Source organism: Poecilia mexicana, unplaced genomic scaffold (assembly GCF_051168715.1).
Source record: "Poecilia mexicana isolate PSO_F unplaced genomic scaffold, ASM5116871v1 scaffold_16, whole genome shotgun sequence".
In the NCBI taxonomy this organism is placed as follows: domain Eukaryota; kingdom Metazoa; phylum Chordata; class Actinopteri; order Cyprinodontiformes; family Poeciliidae; genus Poecilia; species Poecilia mexicana.
In genome coordinates, this window is record NW_028263385.1 from 16,033,519 (window position 1) to 16,051,582 (window position 18,064).

Sequence of the window (18,064 nt, forward strand, 5' to 3'; positions counted from 1 at the left end):
AAGATTATTTTGTTTCCTGCTCAACAATTAACTAAGCATACAATAATTTTAACTAATCAAATAAAAAAGTCCGTCTTTTGTAATAAAGGGAAACTTAAATGTGAAAAATAAATATTATGTCATCAGTCAACGTAAAATTTGTTTGTTTTGACCTAAAACGTGTTATTTTGTGACAAATAATTTTCTACTTAATTTATTTTAATTGTACTACTTAAACTGCAGAAAATCACAATTTGAAGTGTACTTAAAGGGGAACTACTTTTACTTTGTACACTTTTAAGTATATGGCTTTTTTTTGTTTTGTTTTTTTTGTCTTATCACCATGCATGATTATTAAAACTTAAGAGTGCCATTTTTGTGAAATTATTATATTTAAAATCGATTTAGATGTGTTTCCATTTCGATGGACTTTGTGGCCACGCCAGTACATAGCAGCTCCCTTAAGGAGTATAAGTTTACACACATTAAGGTTAATTAATTCTCAAAACTTTTAATGCGTTCTTTAAAACCAAAGCTGTGACAAGTGCAGCTTGGATCCACGCCCCTGTCCGCTGTTGACGGAGCAAATCAATAATTAAGCAATAAATCAATGAAGCTCCGAGGCTGTCCCGCTGATAAGAGCCCAAAACCCGCCAGAGCCAAAGCTGAGAGGAAGGCAAACATTTAGAGAAGGGACCTGTTTCATTTGTAGAAGCTGCTTGGCCATGTGAGGAGGGACTAGAAGGAGGAAGCGGAGGAAGAGGAGGAGGGACGTCATTTACTGTGATCATCTCGTATTGAAATAATCAGAAAGCTCAGAGAGAGGAAGGAAGGCGGCCGAAGCACGGTAGGTCTGCTCCACTCCACCTTAAATTTATAGACCGGTCCATGCGGGGAATTGTGGGATAAAACGCAATTTCTCTCTGCTTTAAAATAAACGCCTGTCATTCGTCCTTTTTATATAAACACAAGCTGAACCGAACCACTTTGAATTTCTTTTTTTAGGTTAGTTTATAGCAGACATGAGGACGGTGTTTGGATTTGGAAAAACTAACAGGCTCCTCTTCCTCTGACAGGACACAAACATGGGGAAGGAAAGCGAGATGGCAATGAAGTCCGAAGGCAAACATTTTCAAAATGGAAGCTTAGGGTAATAAAAACATATTTCTATTCTTTTAACCTTACTACCTATAACTCTATGATTTCTTTTGTATCTTGTATTTTACATTAGCAGGTTTTTTCCCCTCACGTTTTTAAAAGTATAGTAGAGAAAGATCAGGACGCTTATATTTAAAATAATATTTTATTTAATCTTTATCCTGGAGGTTTACTCTTTTTTTTTCAATGAAGACTTGTCCAAGAATTAAGCAATTCGCAGAAAGTTTTACATTAACATCAAAATGCATAAATTAGAAGAAGTCAGAGTCACTATAATACTACAAGGTACAAAGTCCAGCTGAGGACTAGATCAGTTACAGTTTTTATAAGAACTGTAAACTATGCAGAAACGCATTAAGCTATAATGTAATACTCACATTATTCTATGAGCAATGTACAAAATAAGAGAACTTATATCCACCAAGTTCAGATTTTTTTTTTTTTTTTTTGCTATTTTAATATAAAACAGTAGTTTTATATTAAAATAGCAAAAAAAAGGAGCTGTGTTAGGAATGGAATCAAGTAAGAGAAAAATTTACCCGTCATATTATTTTCCGCTTATACAATGACCTGTTCGATTCAATTAATAATTAATACATAGAACCTAAACAACCACTACAGAGGGACATAATAGATAATGCCATCACATGTCATGAAAAATGCAGCGTAACATTGTTTTTAGGATATTTTCTTGACAGTTGAAAGTCATCTGTACTTTTAAAGTGACAGTGATATTGATAAAAATGTAAAATACAACAGAATCTAATATTAAGCCTTGGAAAATCCCCTTTTACAGTTTTCTATAAATTTACTTGTATTCGTTTTCCAGAACACTTTGCTCAATCTGAAGGATTTTAAAATATTTAATTGATCACACACAGATAAACAGCTCAGAAACTTGGATGTATGTTAAATTATAATTTTCCATAATGTTTAAATTATTGTCCACCTTCTTCAGGGTGAAATCAGATTTTTGATGCTTCAGGAATAAAACGGTATTTCATAAAAAGCCGATTTGTTGGATAATATCTTTTGTGCTGAACTGTTACAGTGAGAAGGAAGAGAATGATGAAAAGACAGACAAGAAGAAAAAGAAGAAGGAGAAGGAGCCGAAGGAGCCCATGGTCGGCCCACTCTCTGTGGTAAGCGTCTCTGATCCCCTCCTGTGAGAAAAGGTGTCTTCATCTGTAAACCAGTTATTCAGTTTTCATTTTCTGTCCATTAAAAAGTGTGCAAGTGAACGGAAAGTGGTAAAAATCCAGTTTCTGAGGTGAGAATGAAATGAAAGACATGAAAACTGGTGTTAAAGCCGAGGCTGCATGCATGGTGTGCTCTTACAAGCATAACAGGACAGTGTGTGAAAAGTACAGTACGAGGGGAAGCTGGAGATCGGATGGGAGTGCATTACATCCTCCTGTTGTTCGGCTTCACTCTGCCGGTCTCCTGCTGTTTTCGGATAACGCCCCCCGTCCCCTGCAGGACCTCTCTGATGTCTCCGTTTCTTGTGCAGTTCAGGTTTGCAGACAAATGGGACATCCTGATGATCTTCGTTGGGACTGTGATGGCCGTGGCCAATGGGGTCGTGCTCCCTCTCATGTGCATCGTCTTCGGAGACATGACGGACAGCCTGGTTAACAGCGCCGTACCCAACATAACCGGAAACTTCTCCAGCGGTGAGTATGTCCATGGTTAGACCTGTCGCAACAAGCAATAAATCAATTAATCGCACTATAAATTAAAACAAATTGACCATTTTCATTCTCATGTTTTATTGCAAACGTGTGACAAAAACCTTCAGTCCGACTCAATTAGCCACTTTTTTTTTTTATCACAATTTTGTGTACAGAAACTCCATGATTCATTTTATTTGTTGTTGCTGGTGTTAAATGCTCATTAGCATCTACATTTTATTGATTTTTGAGAATTTGTTATTGCCTTGCTAAACTACTGCCATAATAATATTTGAAAATGGTCTCAAAATAACAATGTTATCGTTTATCACAATAACCCCTGTTATTGTGACAGGCCTATTCATGGCAGAGACCATGAATAGATATTTATTGAGAAATATCTTTATTTCTCAATAAAGATATTTCTTTATTGAGAAATAATTTTAGATTAATATCTATGACAATGTGGTCCATAAAGGACAGCTCTATTCAGTCTAATTCTATGCTTTGCTTTATTTATTTCACATTACATTTCTAATTTCTAATTGCACTTTCTGAACCATTTGACGGCAGTTTATTTTTACAAGTTTGACCAAGGAAATCAACCTATTGTTTTTCTCAGTTTTAGTTTCTCATCTGTTTTAATATTCGCTGTTAAATTCCTAATTGCACTGAGCAAAAAAAAAAAAATATTCTTTGGATTACATTGTTGCTGATTTCTGCGCTATATCATCTCTGTCAAGACCAGAGGGGAGGTGCAAGTGACAAATCCTGTTGTTAACCTTTTTAATGGGTCATATTTCTGTAAAGTACAAATCAGGGAAAATGTTCCTTTTTGAGGTTTAGCTAATAAAATGAAGAGAAATTCATTAGTTTTGGCTTCTGTTGCCAATAGCAGTTAGTCGCCACAACAAATATCATCAGCCAAAACACGAACAAAGCAGAATTAGCTTTTTTTTTTCCCCCCTTCTGTATGCTTTAAAAAAACCAAAACTTTTTATTTTGTGAAATTTGTTTAAATCGCTCCTTTTTTATTTATATATTTTCTTTTAGCCAATTGAGAACATTACAGAGGCAACGCTAATAATATACAATTTCTGTTTTCAGATTCCGCAATGCCACCAGAAATGGCCACCAAATTAGAGGAGGAAATGACGACGTAAGATTTTATATAATCAACTCGACTGCGAGGAATCTTGTCCAAATCCAGTTCTAAGTCAGGCTTTGTGTGTCCGCTCTCCCAGCTTTGCCATCTACTACTCCATCTTGGGAGCCGTGGTGCTGATTGCCGCCTACCTGCAGGTGTCCCTCTGGACGCTGGCGGCCGGACGGCAGGTGAAACGCATCCGCAAGCTGTTCTTCCACAGAATCATGCAGCAGGACATCGGCTGGTTCGACGTCAACGAGACAGGAGAGCTCAACACGCGCCTCACAGAGTGGGTAGCAGAGAAATCGCACACGCTGCTTCATGTCCATCCCATATAGGCAGTGTGGAGGGTCTGTGAAGTGGGAATGTTACATTACTCTGGTGAACTCTGTGGTTTTTTTCGTCCAAATTTGCAGTGACGTCTACAAGATCCAAGAGGGCATTGGTGACAAGGTGGGGATGTTGATTCAGAGTTTCAGCAGCTTCATCGCAGCCTTCATCATCGGTTTCACCAAAGGCTGGAAACTCACCCTCGTCATCCTGGCTGTGAGTCCGGCTCTGGGCATCTCAGCTGCACTTTTCAGTAAGGTACGGTAATCTATGCTCTCTAAGTAGAGATTTTATTTCTTAGGTCATTTTATTTGGGATACAGTGTTCCTATTTTTTTTCTACTGACAGGCAAAATTAGAAAAAAATCTCACAGCAAAAGCGTCACATTCTGTTTTTCCTTAGTCTGTAATCATGAATTAAAAGTTAAAATAATATAATATTTGGTTGTTTTGTCATCAAAAGGAAAACATATGATAATAATAGACCTGGCGTCATGTAAAATAATAATTTTTTGACTTGGCGTTTTCCTGTTTGTGTATTTAGACTTGAATACACAAACGACAATTGTAGACGTGAACTTGTGTAAGGCTGCTCTTAACGTCGGGTTTTAACTACTCCAGGTGGAAAAGACAATATTGAATCTAGCCTCTGATTCACAACTTCTAGTTCCTCCCTTAAAATAAGAGAAGTGTTTTTGCTGAATCTAAAGATGAAAAGAATCTGTATTTCTTTCTGGTATTCTTGTTCTCATCTCGCTTCTTTCCCTGCTTGAACAGCTGCTGGCGAACTTCACGACCAAAGAGCAGAGTGCGTACGCCAAAGCCGGCGCTGTGGCGGAGGAAGTGCTCTCCGCCGTCAGGACAGTGTTTGCTTTCAGCGGACAGAAGAAGGAGATTGCGAGGTGTGTGTGTGTGTGTGTGTGGAAGCTAAATATCAGCTGCAGTTTCATCTAAAAGCATTTTTTTTTTTGAGGGAACTGAAGTATTTTTTTGTTGTTGTTGAACAAAGTAAAACATCTGTATATGAATGTTGTGTGGTAAAAGGATTAGAGTGTCAGCAGGGAAAGGCTGTAACTGGATAAAACCCTTTTGTGCAGACACTAATGCTGCATTTGTTGCGGTTCTGTTTCATTTCAACCTAATTTCACTCGTGCGTTTTTGTTGCTTTCCGTGCCTGGCTCCGGGCGTGTCTGCCGTATCCCAGATATCACAAGAACCTGGAGGATGCTAAGTCGATGGGGATAAGGAAGGCGATCTCTGCTAACATCGCCATGGGATTCACCTTTCTGATGATCTACCTGTCTTACGCTCTGGCCTTTTGGTACGGCAGTACCCTCATCATAAATAACGAGTACACCATCGGATCTGTGCTCACTGTACGTAAACACGCTTTGTATCGTTTAATTTGCTCCTTTACGGATTAAAGAAGCTTTTGCTGAAGCTAATGCCAACATCATCTGTCATTAGGTGTTCTTTGTTGTGGTTATTGGAGTGTTTGCGATGGGGCAGACTTCTCCCAACATCCAGACGTTTGCCAGCGCCCGCGGAGCCGCCTATAAGGTGTACAGCATCATCGATCATGTGAGTAACGAAAGAGATGAGCACACTTTATTTTTCTCCTGCGGGACAGTTGTCAGATTTTATCACTGAACGTGCTCTGCTGGACTTTGGCACTCTGTGGAGCGGCTTTGAAGCAGCCGACCGGCCGAACTGTAATGATGTGAAGGATTTTTCTCTAATTGGAGCGCCTGCTGCTCCAGAGGAGGAACCGCAGGTCATACGGCTGAAGCAGCACAGCTGTGGCTCGGTTTACTGTAAATCTACCTCAACTCGGCAAATTCACATCCACACTGAGAATATTTATACAGCTTTTTCATTTGTTGTATTAGTAGTTTGCATTTTTAACCTTAATTTTTGAATAAAAATAGTTTTAATACACGTTTATGTAAAATAAGTAGCTTGTTTCGATAGTTATTTGTGATCTTGGTGTGTGTGTGTGATGCGTTCGTGCTCCAAATCTCTGACCAATAAGTGTTTGCATGTTGATACAAGTCTGAAATATTATGTTGTGGTTTTATATATCACTTCCTCTTGCAAGGTACAAAGGTGACTTATTGATAAGTTTTACTGTCTAATCACAAAGGTGAACCTTCAATAAAACATTTGCAGTTTACCAACACATGCAGCGCTGTTTAAAATAATAATAATAAAAATGTAACCAGCTCTATCTTTTTAACTTCTCAAATTAATTTTAAAAGAGTGAGCACCAGAAAGATACTGGACTAGAAATAAGTGGAAAAAAAGTGTATTGAGATTTATGTTGGACATTTAGAAAACATGAAACAAAAAAAAACAAAAAAAAAAACTAAATGTCTCAAACTTCGGAAGAACAGGGGATTGATGAAAGCTGAGGCTGAACATTTATCGGCTGCAAAGCAGGGCAGAGAATAATCTTTGCATGCGTTTGAGTCTTACTGCATCAAGAAAAGAAGTCAAAACACCACAAAGAACTGTGGAAATAAACATTTGGTCGAGTTAAACATGCTCCCCCTGACCTGGAAGGCAAACAGCCTTCCTCCTATTGTTTGTTTGAGGTTATTATAGGAATATTTTTTTTTTTATCCCGGTTTGGACAAACTACAAACCTTTACACGCTGTTTTCTCCACAGAACCCAACCATCGACAGCTATTCACAGACGGGCTTTAAGCCGGACTTCATCAAAGGAAACATAGAGTTCAAAGATATCGACTTCACCTACCCCTCCAGGCCTGATGTCAAGGTCGGTTCATAACCTTTGACAATAATTTAAAAGCCCAAGACACGACTGTAAATTAGATTTTTAATCTCGATACGTTTTTGTTTTTTTTGTTTTTTTTTTCTTCCTGGTTAAATAAAACAAATAACATCGGTGTCATTTTCCAGATCTTAGATGAAATGTGTTTAAGTGTGAGCAGTGGACAGACCATGGCGCTGGTGGGCAGCAGTGGATGTGGTAAAAGCACGACGATCCAGCTGCTGCAGAGGTTCTACGACCCGCAGGAAGGATGTGTAAGTCTTGTTTCTAAAGGTTTTGTCAGGTAATGGTAAACTAAGTTTGGAAATAAAGTTACTTTAAAAATAGTCCAGATTCAGAGGAAGCTTGTAATACATGGGAGCCATTTACCACAGTTTTTGGAGTTGCATTTTTGCTGATATGCGTCAGTAAAAATCTATAAGGGTAAAGTAAAATCTAATGGCTTTGGTTTTAAACGGAAATGCTGCATTTATTCCTATCCTTTCTAAAAACGATTCAGCCATATTGATTCAGCCATATTGTTGTTTTCTGTAAAATCCACATGTTATTTTTAATATGTGTAGGATGCTTTATGTAACAGTGGTCTTTCCATAAATTTTCCTCTAATGTAGTTTGTATGCTCAGCAGATAGAAAATAAAACTAGGACAAGAAAGTTTGTACCAGAATTTTCTCTTTAACATCAGTAGTGTGGCTGTTTGTTTGTACATATTTAGTTAAAATATACTTTTTTTTCTCTACTCAGTGAAAAGCAGTGGATCAAAAGAATAACACTACTCAAAAACATTTAGTCAGTGAGTAGATTGAACTCGTCTTCTGTTTGTGATTGTTGCAGGTATCCATCGATGGTCACGACATCCGCTCTCTCAACGTGAGCTACCTGAGGGGGATGATCGGCGTGGTGAGCCAGGAGCCCATCCTGTTCGCCACCACCATCACCGAGAACATCCGCTACGGCCGGCCTGACGTGACGCAGACGGAGATCGAACAAGCCGCCAAGGAAGCCAACGCTTACGACTTCATCATGAACCTTCCCGATGTAAACTCTGAACTTTGCTGCCATTTCGTCTACAAATTACTAATTTACTCTGCTAATGTGGAGATTTTATGTTTTTGAGCAGAAGTTTGAGACCCTGGTCGGTGACCGGGGGACTCAGATGAGCGGAGGACAGAAGCAGAGGATTGCGATTGCTCGAGCTTTGGTCCGCAACCCCAAAATCCTTCTGCTGGACGAAGCCACGTCTGCGCTGGACGCCGAGAGCGAGACCATTGTTCAGGCTGCGCTCGATAAGGTACAGCTTCTGCACTGTACAACCATCGAAATGACTGCTGAGAGGACCTCCGACCTTTGGTTTGAGCACCTCATCTGTACGTTTGTTTTTCAATGAACTGTCGTCTCGTTGGTTGCACAGGTGCGTCTGGGTCGTACGACTCTAATTGTGGCTCACCGCCTCTCGACAATCAGAAACGCCGACGTGATTGCAGGCTTCCAGAAAGGCAAAGTTGTAGAGTTGGGCACTCACAGCGACCTGATGGCGAAACACGGAGTCTACCACACGCTGGTCACCATGCAGGTAACAGGAAAACACCAACCGGTTTCTCCAAACGCTCTCTAGTAAAAGAAGTTCATTGTGGCTTTTCATTTGTTCCTGTGTGCAGACCTTTCAGAAAGCAGAGGACAGTGAGGATGAGGGCGAGCTGTCACCAGGCGAGAAAAGTCCCGTGAAAGACCCCATGAAGGAGTCCACGCTGCTGAGGAGGAAGTCTACAAGAGGATCCTCGTTCGCCGCTTCAGCTGGAGAGAAAGGGGAAAAAGAAAAGGGAAAGGATGATGAGGACAAAGCAGAAGAAGTGAGCTTTGTGTTTGCATTTCTGCAGAGGAGGATTAAGACATTCGATTAATAAACTTCAGCTCTGATTCTTGTTATCTACCTGACATCAAACCTCAAACTTTAAAATTTTCTTCCGCAGGAGGAGGACGTCCCCATGGTGTCGTTCTTTAGGGTTCTGCGCCTCAACGCTTCCGAGTGGCCTTACATTCTGGTGGGGCTGATTTGTGCCACGATAAACGGAGCCATACAGCCTCTGTTTGCCGTCCTCTTCTCCAAGATTATCACTGTAAGTCGCTGCCAGTGCTGTAACAAGTTTTTATTTTCATACATATATCGTCTGGAAACTTTGTTGCGAATTTACTGTTTTTATTTCCTCCTAGGTGTTTGCAGAGCCAGAAGAAAGCGTTATCAGAGAAAGATCAAACTTCTTCTCCCTCATGTTTGTCACTATCGGAGTTGTTTGCTTTTTCACCATGTTTCTACAGGTAGGCACACACTCATTGGCTTTTGTTCTCACTGGACACAAGCACAATGTCAGTCTGGCTTAATCTGGATCGCAGACCTTCTTTGTTCACATTGGAGCCAGCGGTAAAGCTGTATTAACATGAACAATTGTTCCTCACAATTCAAATTTGAATGTGAGGAACAAGAAGAGAGCATGCAAAATAAATTGCTGTACAGAAACTATAACGGAAATCCAAACAAATTAAATAATTTAAGATTAAAAATATTCCAAGCTAAAAGATGCTTCAGTAAAAACAAAACAACAACTCTGAGTGTTGATATCACAGAGATTCTGTGTAGCAGAATCTCTATCCGCTCTGTAAACAAAATCCACGATGTTGCACCTCCAGCACAGATGTCACCCTAACCCCGACCAGGATGTCGCACAGCTTCATGTTACAGTGTTGTGTTACTTCACAGCTCCTGCATGTTGTCACCTTCCTGCACTAAATAAAGATCGCAGAGCGACTGGTGACTAATTAATGCATCTGGCATGACCTCTGACATCTGATCATGTTTTTCTTTCCAGGGATTCTGTTTTGGAAAATCTGGAGAAATCCTCACCTTGAAGCTGAGGCTTGGTGCCTTCAAGTCCATGATGAGACAGGTGTGTGCGCCCACAAGCCGAATGAAACATTGATCTTGTTGCCTTGTACTTTTTCTGTAAATTTGAGCTAAATCAGTCAGTCTAGTGAATCCAGAATGGTAGTAATGGTGACCTTACAAGTCTTCTTTTTTTTTTTAATTTGTGAATCATTAAACATGCATATTTCCAAACTATAGACCATCCGTATGGAAAGTTTTTACGCCATAGCATCCTATTTTACTATTGAAGCCTATTGCTGTCAGCTACTTTAACTTGTATTACGAGTGAAACATTAAACAAGATTTAATGTAATTTTTTTGTGAATTTCTCAGGATTTAAAAAAAAAAATTCTATACTAAATATATATATATATATATATATATATATATATATATATATATATATATATATATATATATATATATATATATATATAAAATGAGTTCAGTAATTTTCAGGTGCACGATTTATCGTTTTTTTTTTTTTTCTACTATAAACTGGATGTCGAAAGGCTTCATTCTGGTGCTTTGATCTCAACTAGTAGTTTTTTTTTTTTTTTTGATGGACAATTTTATTCATATGTCATTTCATTTGTTGTTTCTGTTCTGTTTATTTATTTTGGATATTCACTGTTCAATGTTCATTTGAATTTAAAGTTTGTTCATCTTTGACAATGTTTTCTTGCATTAATAATGTTTTCTTATATTATTTTGCCTTTACATGATATTACTTAAATGGTCCCCTAACATCAATATTATCGTTTATTAAAATAACCTCTGGGACAATTTATTGTCCCGTCAAGGTTGTCGTTGTTGCGACAGGTCTTGTTACAGTCGTATCATTGTTGTGCTCCAGGATCTCGGGTGGTTTGACAGCCACAAAAACAGTGTCGGGGCGCTCACCACCAGACTGGCGACGGACGCAGCCCAAGTACAGGGGGTGAGTCGCAGCTTCCTCAAACTCGTTTGTATCTGTGATCCAGCAGCTGATATCTCTGATCTTCTTTCCTTATCTTTTCTATTTCCTCAGGCGTCGGGAGTACGCCTGGCGACGTTCGCCCAGAACATCGCCAACCTCGGCACCGGTGTGATTCTGGCGTTTGTGTACGGCTGGGAGCTGACGCTGCTGGTTCTGGCCGTGGTGCCCGTCATCGCGCTGGCCGGGGCCGTTCAGATGAAAATGCTCACTGGACATGCAGCCGAAGACAAAAAGGAGCTGGAGAAGGCTGGAAAGGTGGGGACTGACCTTTCTGTAAAAGTTGCTGCAGACTCTGCGATCAGACTAATTTTTTTTTTTTTTTTTTTTTTTTTTTTTTATGCTCGTCATCCACAGATCGCCACGGAGGCTATAGAGAACATCCGTACTGTTGCCTCTCTCACAAGAGAACCAAAATTTGAGGCTTTGTATCAGGAAAATCTTGTAGTTCCTTATAAGTAAGTCCAGATATTTCATCATCAGATATAATTAAAGCTGAACATTTCTCCTCAGGAACTTGATTTTCCCATCATTTCTGCACAGGAACTCTCAGAAAAAGGCCCATGTGTACGGCTTCACCTTCTCCTTCTCCCAGGCGATGATCTACTTTGCCTACGCGGCCTGTTTCCGATTCGGAGCCTGGCTCATCATAGAGGGAAGGATGGATGTGGAGGGAGTATTCCTGTGAGTGCCATCCTATCTCCTCATCAGTCGGCTTAGGATCAGAAAAACGTCCCTCAGTTGAGAACATCTAGACAAACCGGAGGACTCTTTTATGGCGTTAATCATTACACTTGTTCTTGTGGTGATTCACTGCACACACAAACATGTGTTGGGATCATACAGTTATGGAGCAGTTTACTGCTGGAAAGACTTATGGCCTCCATTCGTATTGTGCCTGTTATCTAAAGAGAGAGTCTGAAGTTCACTGAACTGTACGGCCACATAAAGCTATAAATATTAACTCCTCTTGTGTCGGAGCCTCTCAGGCAAACATTCGGTGATTATGAAAACCAAGACAGCCTTTCTAGGAAGCTAGACATAAAACATTTACATTGAAATCACTGTGTAAAACAATATGATTTAGTTCTCACTTGCTGATTAAGCATGACTAAAAGAAACGATAAAAAGTCAGACTGCATCATGTTGTTTGGGTGTTTTACTGCTGGAGGGACTGGTGCACTTCACCAACCAGATGACATCATAAGGAAAGGATATCTCAGAAGATTAACAAGGACATTCAATTAGAAATTAATGTTTTGAATAAACGGCTGTATTGCCAAACTGTGTCACAAAGTGTCCTACAAATCTGATTCAGCTGCATTCTGCCCTCGCTCAGCAAGACCGAATCTGTGAAAATCCGTTTTCAAGTCTTGGATAGATTTAGGTCTTTACCAGAGTTTTTCATTATAGTTTGTTGTGACTTTTCGTTTGTCTAAGTCAGTTAGTTTTAATCGGTTTTAATGACCTCATTTAAACCAGTTTTGTAAATATTTTACCACTCTTGACGTGTGTTTTGCTGGTCTGTGTCAGTGTGATTTCTGCAGTTCTGTTCGGAGCCATGGCCGTCGGCGAGGCCAACTCCTTTGCTCCAAACTACGCCAAGGCCAAAATGTCTGCTTCCCACCTGCTGATGCTGCTGAGCAAAGAGCCTGAGATCGACAATCTGTCTGAGCAGGGAGACACGCCGGTACGACGCCAAGCCTCACACACCCACTGTGCAGCACTGACACAGTCTGGTCTCTAGGCACACCCATTGTGACACAACACCTCCTCTGTCTCTGACCCCAGGACATATTTGATGGTAACGTGAGCTTTGAGGGTGTGAAGTTTAACTACCCGTCGCGGCCTGACGTCCCAATCCTGCGAGGCCTGAATCTGAGTGTGAAGAAGGGAGAAACGCTGGCCCTGGTGGGGAGCAGTGGCTGTGGGAAGAGCACCACCATCCAGCTGCTGGAGAGGTTCTACGACCCCAGAGAGGGCCGAGTGGTGAGAACCAGACACACGCCTCCGCTCTGCAAGCAGCCGGCTCCTCCTGCTGATGGTTAATGTTTAGCTGCACTCTGTGTTTATGGCTCATTGAGAGATTACAGGGTAAATTTAGCAGGCGAACTTGAATCTATAAAACAAGAGACAACAATTTATGGAGTTCAGAGAGGGCGCGTTTACTTTTATCTGCTGCTGTTAACACCTACTGCTATTATTATTTATTTCTTTTTTTTTTATTTATTTTTTTTGCTTAGCCAAAAAAATAAAAAATAAATATAATAGTATGAAAGCTTTTTTGAAATGTTACAATCTTACCCTTTTTTAGTAAATTATTAGGAACTGCAATTACCCTTTTCTAAAGCCAAGAGAGAGAAAATGTTTTCTGTAAACATTCAAGGCTTTTTAAAATTACTCATAAGTCACCTAACCTTGTAGAAAAGTGAAAATAATTGTTAATAACATACATTTTAACCACAACTATCAATTTAATAGATCATAGATGAAAGTTGAAATAGAAGAACTTTCTTCTAAAGCTGACAAAATAACTATGATGCCCTTTAATTCAAAACAAATTAGTCTGATATCAGTCTGAGATCACAAGCGTTGGGAAATTCAGCGATATATGGCTTACAGACAGTGGGATGTAATGAAATACAACTGCTTTGTTACTGTACTTAAGTAGATTTACTCATGGGTATTTTCGACTTTTACTCCACTACATTCAACATCTTCACTTTTTGCTTCTCTCTCCAGGTGATTGACAACGTCGACGTCAAACAGCTGAACATCCACTGGCTCAGATCTCAGATCGGCATCGTGTCCCAGGAGCCGGTGCTGTTCGACTGCACGCTCGCGGAAAACATCGCCTACGGAGACAACACCCGCAAAGTGACCATGGAGGAGATAGAGGCAGCTGCCAAAGCCGCCAACATTCATAACTTCATAGAAGACCTGCCTCAGGTAAACGCGTTTATTCGGCTCGTTTTAGATCAACTTTTCCCAGATTTATCCCTCTGCCCGTCTCCTCTCGGTTCAGGTAGAGGTTAAAAATAACTCGATACGAAATGCGACGCTCCTCTGACGCTACATGAACATAAGTCACTGGATATGTGTGATGTTACTCCTTCAACAGTTTTTATTATTGTCAAAGAACAACAAATATATGTGGCCAAATGTATGGTAATGGCAAATAAATCTTTTTAAAAGATTGAGATATTCAAAAATGTTTCATTTAATAAACGAAGAAAAATATTCTCAATGGCATATCGTTACAAAATAGCAGGCTTTAAGAATAATAATAAGAAACTGATGATTATTCCGATTTAATGTTTATTTGACAGATATGGCAGAAATGTCTATACTCGCTACAGTAAAAACATAGTCATATTGTACAAACTGGAATATTATTGAAAAGTTCATTTATTTTAGTTGCTCAACTAAGTGAAACACGTTATGTAGGTTAATTAATAACAGATATTTTCAATCCTTTATTTCTGTTCATTGTGATTCTTTTCCACCTACAGCTAAAAAATATGACTAGAATATCGCAGGAGTCTCATAAAATGATTTTTAATACAGAAAATACCTGCTTAACGGCTGTTATTTTCTAAAGGTACCTTTTTAATTTGACCAACGAGTTTCATCTGAACACACATCCTAATTTATTGGCTTTATATAAATATATGATCAGCAGGCGGAGATATGAACCGTGATGATTGCGAAGCTGGATTACAGCTACAGATGAGACAGAAACAATTGAGGCCGTCTGGGGGAAAGTTTATCTAAACGGAGTCTGATGCAACCTGAAACAATAGAATGATAAAAATTTTTTCTAAAGGACTTTTATGTAGGAAAGGTTTTAAAGCCGCAACAAAAATCTGAGATAATTTTTAGCTGTTTTTATCAAGAACAAATCTTTACGAGGTTTGAAAGGTCTCAGATAAAATCTCTGTCGTGATGTCGAAGGTTTTAAAGTTCTGATTTATTAGATGAATATTTGTCAACTTTTTATTCGCTCAGCTTTAAACTCCGTCTGAGCCGTTTTCAATAATTAGGACAAAACGCGCTCCAGGAAGGAAACTTCCTTTCACACCCACAACATAAATTTCCTGGGAACATGAGACTGGATTACAGGAAGCTGCTTCCGTGAATTTGTCTGCATTAACGTCTTGATGTGCGCCTCACTCCGTTTCCGTCTGCTTGAGCAGAAGTACGACACTCAGGCGGGCGATAAGGGGACTCAGCTGTCCGGCGGTCAGAAGCAGCGAGTGGCCATCGCCAGGGCCATCCTCCGCAACCCGAAGGTGCTGCTCCTCGACGAGGCCACCTCCGCTTTGGACACAGAGAGCGAGAAGGTTTGTCCTTTCTGTTCCATCACCGGATATCAGGTTACTAAATGATCTTCAAGCACAAACAATCACTTGGAAAGGAAGGTGAAGATCGGAGAAAGTGTGATTATTTAGCTAGAAAGCTAATTTTTTTTTCTTGGCTTTCAATGGGACACGTTTCTCATATAACAATATTAAAGTGTGTTTATAAGAATGCACAAGTTAATGATCCCTGCTGTGCTTAGAAACAGCAAAGTAGTGCAGGAACTGCAAATAACTATAGTAAAGAGCATAGGTTTGGGGGGAAAATTTGCTTTTTCTTAATATTAAAATAAGACTAACCTTTATTTTCACTGTGCCGACTTGTGCAGTAGTATAGCGGAAGTGGACTCCTGACCCATTCAAGGTCCATTTATTGAATGAAAAAATAGTTGTATTACATAATCTTGTCAGATTGAATTGATTGCCCCGAGTTGTTGACGTTACAGAAATCTGCCCTCCTTAGCAAGCACTTGGTGAAAGTAAACAGGAATTACTCATCACTAAGGCCATGTTCACTGTTCACACAGCAGCTGAGTGCGACCAAACTGTATTTATTTTTCCCCAATATGCGGCCCATGACAGTCTATCTGGTTCAATTCTAATCGTTTCACCCCTCAAAAATCCTAAATCGGACACATATCTGATTGTGCCTCATTGCAGAAATTGATCCATTATTACTTCAGTAAACGGGGTCCTGCTGTGACGTCAGTAGTCTGAATGCATTTAATTAGTAGTAGTATGTACGACCGTGCAAAAGCAGTTGAATTTCAGCATAAAATCTGAATTGAGCGTCGAGATCTGCTGTGTGACCTGCTTTCAGGTCAATCAGCAAAGAGAGAGCCGTTTTTCTGCATCAGCCGGCCATTTATCAAAACCAACTTGTGTGATTAAAAAGGAGGAACTCATCTGTAAGGGGAGGTCGTTTTTTGTTTTTTTTGTTTTGTTTTTTTCCAGAATGATGATTTGAAAACAGAAAAAACACAGAAGCAAGGAGACGGGTGTACTTTCTATGGGAAAGAAAAACAGAGACAAAGCTCTAGGCTAATGGCAGAAACTCATATACTTTAATATTTGATTCTTTTTCTTTCCTTTGGTTTGGATTTTCTTCATCTGAGGCACTTTGAATCACTTTGCTGCTGAAATTGTGCTATATAAATAAAATTACCTTACCATCAGTTCACCAAAACTTGAAAACACTGAGCCATTTTTTTTTTTTTTCATTTTCTTTCTTCTATGGAAAACAAAAAAATGAAAAGAGGCTGTGGATTCAAAAGCTGCTCATTCATTCATTCATTCATTACTTCGTTGCAGGTGGTGCAAGACGCCCTGGACCAGGCCAGCAAAGGCAGAACATGCATCATCGTGGCGCATCGTCTCTCCACGATCCGGAACGCCGATCGCATCGCCGTCTTCCAGGGAGGCGTGGTGGTGGAACAGGGGACGCATCAGCAGCTGCTGGCAAAGAAGGGAGTCTACCACATGCTGGTCACCACACAGCTGGGCCACGGGACTGAGTGAGAGGAGGCTGGAGGAGGAAGCACTTTGTGCCTTCACATTGTTGCACTTACACTGATCTATACAGAACGACCTCAGTGGAGTGACGGCGACCGAAGGAGCTGGCTGCGCCTTGCGAGCTGCACTGTTAGTAGTTTTGCTGCTGTTGATTTGCCGTTGACACTTTATGGGGGTTTTTCACACAGAAGGAAAACGATGTATTGCTTTGTGAAAGTAGGGGAAACCTGGATTGCATTTGTGCCTTTTTTTTTTACCTATAGATGTCTTTTCACTGAAACTGTGGAAAATGCTGAACTGTAACGTTTCTTCTGCTTTTAAACATCGGCTTATGTTTCTGATTGACTTAATAAATGGTGTTCGTAGAAATATTCATTAACTGGACTGCTTCATTAAACCTCATGTCTCATTATGTTCCTTGTAGCTTACAATGTATATTTTCTCCGTTAAATGTATTCAGATTTAAACGAGTCTTCATCGTTGATGCTCTGATTCTTTTTTTTTTTTTTTCTATGACCAGATACATTTTTATTGTGTCAAATCTATCTATTGTTCAAGCTTTAAAGCTTCATGCCTCCATGTTTTCCTGTTTGGATCCTTAGTGGCACATGTTAGCGGTAGCTATCGCCTCACACTCCTCTTTACCGACATGTTTGATGAGCTCTGTTGAGTTACGGTTCCAAAGTTGGGATTTCTCTGTGGCTTAAGATGACCTCCAGACGTTAAATTATTCTTAAAAATGCTTAATAAATATTTTCTACAAACGATGACAATAGTTGTAATAAAGTGATATGAATTGTGGAGAAAGTAGTTTACATTATCTCTAGCTTTTGCTACCATTTTGACAATGTTTGTACACTTAAGTTGCTGTTATTTTAGGTTAGATTGGATATTTTAAATTTATAAATAAAAACTGTTCAAGCAACATAAAGACATATGAATGGGCATATATAAGCTTAAATATGAGTAATGGCCGGTAAAAATACGCATTATGTAAGGCCTAAACATGCCGGTTCATTTTAGGGTCTTGATGCAATATTGAAACTTTTATGCATAATTAAGTGTAAATGCATCAGACACGCCGGGACCACTGATGCAGAGTCGATATCCTGAGGTAAATGTATCTGGGTCGTTAATATTTCAGTAACTTGTGAGAATGAACCAAAAATGAATGATAATAAAATGATGCATTCAAGCATTGAGCCATTTTGTCTTTGTGTG

General features: G+C 39.6%; 1 protein-coding gene across 1 annotated transcript; it reads left to right on the forward strand.

Annotated features, from left to right (window-relative positions):
- The first annotated feature begins 304 nt into the window (after positions 1-304).
- abcb4 (ATP binding cassette subfamily B member 4) lies at positions 305-18,045 on the forward strand. Its single transcript, XM_015005896.2, has 28 exons — positions 305-826; positions 1,056-1,129; positions 2,189-2,279; positions 2,648-2,810; positions 3,915-3,966; positions 4,052-4,243; positions 4,371-4,542; positions 5,061-5,185; positions 5,488-5,659; positions 5,751-5,864; positions 6,953-7,063; positions 7,207-7,332; positions 7,912-8,115; positions 8,198-8,368; positions 8,489-8,650; positions 8,736-8,927; positions 9,048-9,194; positions 9,289-9,393; positions 9,942-10,019; positions 10,854-10,937; positions 11,028-11,231; positions 11,331-11,431; positions 11,517-11,657; positions 12,507-12,663; positions 12,765-12,962; positions 13,716-13,922; positions 15,170-15,316; positions 16,643-18,045. The coding sequence occupies exons 2-28, from the start codon at positions 1,065-1,067 to the stop codon at positions 16,847-16,849; spliced, it is 3,888 nt and encodes a 1,295-aa protein (XP_014861382.2). The 5' UTR covers positions 305-826; positions 1,056-1,064; the 3' UTR covers positions 16,850-18,045.
- Positions 18,046-18,064: the final 19 nt, after the last annotated feature.

Excerpts from the sequence above, each read along its gene's own strand:
- abcb4 (XM_015005896.2), top strand. The coding sequence starts at position 1,065 with ATGGGGAAGGAAAGCGAGATGGCAATGAAGTCCGAAGGCAAACATTTT. Across the intron at positions 5,660-5,750 it reads CCATCGGATCTGTGCTCACT|GTGTTCTTTGTTGTGGTTAT; the intron begins GTACGTAAACAC and ends ATCTGTCATTAG. Across the intron at positions 10,020-10,853 it reads TCAAGTCCATGATGAGACAG|GATCTCGGGTGGTTTGACAG; the intron begins GTGTGTGCGCCC and ends GTTGTGCTCCAG.